The 5894-nt window shown below is 39.6% G+C and overlaps 1 protein-coding gene across 1 annotated transcript in view; it reads right to left on the bottom strand.

Moving 5' to 3' along the window:
• Nucleotides 1–1339: 1339 nt before the first annotated feature.
• Nucleotides 1340–5894, bottom strand: part of LOC101173025 (cysteine rich transmembrane BMP regulator 1 (chordin-like)) — a 29774-nt gene continuing 25219 nt past the window's right edge. The window contains exons 11-15 of the mRNA XM_023951833.2: nt 5182–5397; nt 4325–4546; nt 3682–3792; nt 3304–3482; nt 1340–3040 (exon numbers count right to left, since the gene is read on the bottom strand). Coding sequence (XP_023807601.1) covers nt 2852–3040; nt 3304–3482; nt 3682–3792; nt 4325–4546; nt 5182–5397 — 917 coding nt within the window. The 3' untranslated portion in view covers nt 1340–2851. The remainder of the gene's footprint in view (nt 3041–3303; nt 3483–3681; nt 3793–4324; nt 4547–5181; nt 5398–5894) is intronic.

The following is a 5894-nucleotide window of genomic DNA, read 5'->3' as shown; positions in this document are numbered from 1 at the left end:
TCTGTTTTCTGTGGATGTGTGCTAATTACCTTCATTTGTTTCCACAAAAGCTAACAAAGAACTGACCTGTTTTTATTCTTTTCTAGTTAAACCACTAAAGCATTATTTTGTTTGTAAGAAAAGGCAGACTTTAAAGATGGAATTGGGAAAGCTTTCTGTTACACCTCTTCTCATGTATTTACCAGCAACTTCTGGAAATAATTTTCAGATGCATCTTTTAGCCCCTATTATCAAAAGTTATACAATGTAATTTATCAACAATAATGACATTTTTTTCCACCTTTCCCTTTTGTCATTTATAGCGTAATGTGTTCAAGCTATTTGTTGGAGTGACACAATTACAAACAAAATGTAATTTTAGTTTACGCTGGAATAATGGAGCTTTTGCTATGTAGCCAGCCATCTTTCAATTAAGTGGCTGGGGGTTCAAATCCCAGGCTGCACAGGTTCATGAGATACTCCAAATTGCCTGTAGCTGTGTGTGAGACCTATGCTGGGATAGGCTCCAACAGCCACGTGGCCCGAAAAGGAATAAGGGGGTTCTCAAAGTGATGAATGAATGAAGGGGTTTAAATTCCATGAATACCATAGTGCCTTTGATGCTCAGCTCAACACTGCATCAAGAAAAAAACCAAGCATTAAAGCATCTCCATAACAGTTGCATGTAAATGATGTAAAAAACTAGCTAATGGAACATATTTCTAAAAGTTTTGTGGGGGATTAATGCCTATTTTTCTTAAAGATTTTTTGAAATTGTATTTAAAATGATAGAGGGCCCTCACTTTATCTTAAAGACTTGAAGCTAAATCTGAATCCATGAAATATTTGCAAAACTTGTATAATAATGCATTTTTGCTACAGTCACCAGTGCAGTGTGTGTGTGTGCTTCCTCCATTTTTTTATATCAAAGCCATAATGGTGCCATGATGTATACGCTATGGTGATAAAACAAATTCTAAACTAAGTTGTTGTACGGTGGGGGTGGGGGTGGGTAAAATACAGTTTAAATGTAGAAAGAAAAATACAAGAATTTGACTCCTCTTCATTCATATGAGCAATTTCATGCTCTCTTGAGAAAGAATATAAGTTCACTCCTTCCTAAGGATTAGTTTGTAACTTTGTGTTTATGATTGAAGAAACACATTTACTTAATTGATCTGTTTTTTTGTTTAAAATTAAAGTGGCTGAAGGGGAAATATTTAAAGACCAAAGATGAGCAAATTTCCAATCAGAAGCACAAATCCAGGACCAGATGTTCCTGCAAAGAATGAATACCACAAACCAATCTCAGCCTGGATGACAACACTGTTCTCTGGGGATTTGAAACTATCAGTCCATGCCACTTTGGATACCACTTTTATTTTTCAAAATAAGAGAAAATGTTATTGTGTGTATTCTAGGAAAGATATTTACAATATTTAAGACAAGAAATAAATAAAATCAGATAGAAATGGTCAAAGGTCTAAAATGCACAGGAACTTTGGTTACTAAAAGTTTATTTAAAAAAAACAAAGTGATGTTTTGTATTAATAAATAAAGCTATGAAAAAATAAATAGGGTCCTCTTCTGTCCTATTTAAACTACCTTTTTTTTAAAAAACACAAAGAACAAAGAATCGCTTACAGTTTACTCATCATTTCAAAGCCCAAAAAAAAGCAGGTACAAATGCAGGAGAACACCTAAAAAGAAAAATGTTTTCTCAACAATTTTCACACCAAAATCGGGTTGAAATAATAAACATGGATTTTGGGAGTTGCCACATTTGATTGACCAAACTGGAGGCAGCAGTGTGTCCACGTAAGTGGTTTAACATTTTTGTGTACTTGATGTTAAAATCCCAGATTATGGTTTTAATCCGGCGAGATGTTTCTACACGATTCCTCCACAGAAGATAGCTTCCTCTCTTAAATAAACTGTTTTGTTTTTTTGTGACACTGCAGCTTCAAATTCAATGTTTTTTTTTATTAATTTGAATTTAAATTTCTTAGTTTTTTTCTTCATTTGGGATTATTTCCCTTTACATCAGCATGTACTTACAATAACTCCACACGTGTCTAGGAATGGAATCAAGCTTGATATCAAAGACATTTTTCTTTTTATGAGACAAATGAAAGATTCACCAACACTCCCCTCCTCTGCTGATCACTAAATGACAACTTGAAAGAGCTAAATTTACAAAAGCTTAACGAAAAGTTGTAGTTGGTCATCTGAGCTTTCACTGAATACATTTACTACATGTGCAAAACGTTTTTTTTTAAATTGTTATCAAAATCATTTAATCTTGGCCTTAGACTAGACACAACACCTCTAGAACAAATACTGTCAAAATATACAAAAACTAGATTGGAAACCACACATTCTACATCAAGGGTGCTGTGATGGAGCAGCTCCACTGCTCTCTGGGCTCCATATGGATTACGATGGTCGCACGAGGCGCAGCAACATCCTTGGCATCTCTAACCTCTGCCCTAGAGCTTTTGGTGCTGCTTTCAATGCCCCAAAGTTCCAGTTTTTCATAGGGCAACAAGCAGCAGAAATAACATATATTGTTCACAGTCAAAAAGTTTGATTTAACCAGAAGAACTTTGTCCTTTACATGTCCGTTTGTCCATCCACCTCTGGGTATGTCATTCCAAGTCCAAACACAGATAATTATGGGTGTATAATGAAAGAAAAAGTGGTCATTTGTTTTTGTTTTTCTTGACTGAAGTAGCACACAAAAGGAAGCTTGAAAAAAATAAGGCTTCCTCATGTGTATGTACAGTAACTATAAGAGCCACAGTGGGAGACAGCCAGAGGTGCAGGAAGAACAGCTCCGATCTGCAGTATTTCTTTCATTTTCAACAGTTATTTAGCGTGACGTCCAGTCATTGGCTAGTTTGGCCCTGGGGATGGTCATCCTGTCTTTGCAAGGGGAACTCATGTCTGGAGAGAAGTGAATGACGCCACAGTCGTTCTTCACATTCTGAAACTTGTTCTCCTTGGAGGGCTCCATGTAGACCACAGAGTTCTTGTTTATGTGCTTTTTCAGGATCACCGTCTGCGAAGAAACAAGAGGTAATAAACACACAGAGGCCGTTATTTAGTTCACTGCTGGTCTGGAGCGACACCCAATTAACTTTGACCTTTCCGTATCATTTAAAGGTTGACACTTTTTAAGCTTTTTATTTCTAAATGGAGTGGCAAAATTAGATTTAAAGTATTTTTTATCACTGTTTAAAATAAGCAGTAGAATTGAAAAAAAGTTTGCTAACAAAAAATGCAAAATAAACACTTTTTTTTTCATTTGACAGTATCCGTCACCTTCTTTGGTGCACTATAGCAGGACATCTGCACCCATTTCTTTTTCTTGTTGATGAAAAACGCAACAAAGAGGAAGATGATGATGGCCAAGAGGAGGCCTGCCAGAATCCAGGCCGCTGATTGGTACACAAGGGCCATCTCAGCTTGGCTGGGGTAATTATCACCAAACTCTAGCCCATCTGGAGGATAAAGACAAACGTGACTTTCAACATCTGTTGCTCAGATGGATTCTTTTTTAGAAAAAAGTCAGCACCTGGATAGAAAAGCAGGTTTTTTGAGGAAATAACTGGCTGATATTAACACCTTCCTTTTATTTCGTGAGATATTTTGTAACAAAAAACAAACTAAACAAAAGGATTCGAAGATGTGAACAGTTACCTGTGTCAGCAGTGATGGGTGGAACAGTGACTGTGGTCATCTCAAATACAATCTCCAGTGAAGTGGTGATGGTATCGACGGTCACTTTCACTGGCACTGATGTGGTCACCTCTGAATGGAATTACACAGAACTCTCATTAATATTTGCAGCAGCAATTTCATGTTTTCTGGCATGTGTTTATTAATTATTGTATCCAGGATCTGTTCTCTTATCCGCCATTGGCCGGCTTTGTAACAGTGTTACGCAAAACACAGGTCTCCAGCGGGCGAAACAGCACAAACAAAAGCCTGATTGAAACAGCTAAATATCAGGAGGGACAATGGAGGCTTAGGTTGAGGTTTTCCTCTATAGGAAAAGCTGACATTGGGCTTTGCTTTCCTGTGTTGCTGCAGGTAAGAGCCCTGCGGGCCAATTCAGCCGGGACAGGAAACGCGTGAATGTGCGGATGCTGGAGGAATGTTTTCGCTCTGCGTGACTGCGTCACATGGAATGTTTAGCGAGCACTCCTGTTTGCTCATGCAGCGCCACGTTGGCTCGGTCTATACAATCCATACACTTGTGTTTGTTATTTCCTTCTATAGACATGCAAGTTTTAAAAGAAATAAACAAGTAAAAAAAAAAGTGACCGCCTAAAAAACTCACCGAGACAGTGCGGGCAGCACTGGCCCTTGCGTAAAACCGGTACCCTGCAGTTGGCGGCTGGACAGCGCTGGGAGAAACACTGAATGGTCCCGTTGTTGCAAGTGCAGCTGGTGCAGGCGTTAGTCCTCCAGGAGTCACCAGCAAGCAGCACCTCTCCTTCAACAGTTAGGCAGTACTGCTGCTGACTTCTGTTCACGGGCAGCAAGGGGCCCAGTGTCTCCTCTGAAAGTAAAAAACACGTCATCATTAGTTGGATGTGCCTCTATAAAGTCAAAAGAAGTTTGCTGAAGTCAGCATCCCCCCCCCCCCCCCCCCCCCCCCCAACTGTTACTGCACCCTAAAGGCAGCATTCAAGATAAAACCCTTTGCTGTGTGTTAAACACAAAAGCAGGCGACTTTATTACAGCTGTCAGTTCAGCCTCAGATCTTATCTGTTCCTTTGATCCCACCTCTGCACGTCTGAGATCTTTGGCCCTTTTGTGGCCAGGGGCATCATAAAGATGGACACACTGTGTGGTTTCCACTGTACACATTCATCTGTCAGGGATATGTGCATTATTCCCACATTCCTGGTGACCAGGCCTGTACAGATAACAAAGACTGGCTTCTGAATGTTTTCCCTTTGTGAGAGGAGATGCAGTGATAAGGCCTGCTGGCATTCTCAAGGAGCAGCTCTCAGGCTCAGTCATGCTTTACTGATTTGTGGGCCTCAAGCTTGGGAGTGATTGAGGTTTGTTGTTTCTAAAAGTGGAAGAGGTGTGCAGGATCATTTCTAAATTAAGATCAATTATGCCTACACATTTGTACTAAAAGTTCATTTCTAAAATGGAAATTTCAAAGCCTTTTTTTGTTATTACCTGGACAAACGTGGCAGCAAGTATCCTTGTTTCTGATCGGTGTCTGGCAGAGAGCTGGAGGACACACCTCGGTGTCGCACAGGACTCGTCCCTTCCTGCAGGTGCAGCGAGTGCACTCGTCCAGGTTCCAGGTCTCTCCTTCCACATAAAACTCCCCTCCAGGTGCTCTACAGACCATGACATCCATTCCTTCTGGCTGACCACTGCCTGACTCGTCTACAACAAACCAGAGAAAGAATATTAGCCTTTGACTCCAACGTACGATTTTGAACATAAATCTATCCTTCAGCAAAATAAGTTGTAGGTAACAGTATGTACCTGAAGAGACTTAGGGCATCACATTTAAAAATATTGAGCTAAAAACATCTTCAAAGGCCCTAAAGAGTGGGGAAAATCTGTAAACAGTTAGGAGTGAGTCCCTTCACTGCAAAAGTGTACATTGCTTCCGTAGGTTGTAGACATTCCTGGACTCCTAAATGTTCCAGATGACATCTTAGTCACCCCTTCACAAATAATCTTTATGAGTTGGAGACTTTTGAATAAAAAAAAGTTTGGGTTTGGATCAGTTTAACATGTAATTCCCAAGAAAAAAAGACATAGGAAGTGGGTGAAAGGGCAAGTGAACCCATGCAGAGTTCCAAAAGGCATCTACAGAATGCTGATATTTTTATCTTAACTTTTGCCAGTAAATTAATCCAGTTGTTAAATTTTAC

Source organism: Oryzias latipes, chromosome 22 (genome assembly GCF_053564925.1).
Source record: "Oryzias latipes strain Hd-rR chromosome 22, Olatipes_Hd-rR_3.1".
In the NCBI taxonomy this organism is placed as follows: domain Eukaryota; kingdom Metazoa; phylum Chordata; class Actinopteri; order Beloniformes; family Adrianichthyidae; genus Oryzias; species Oryzias latipes.
This window is presented reverse-complemented; position numbering and strand designations above follow the sequence as displayed.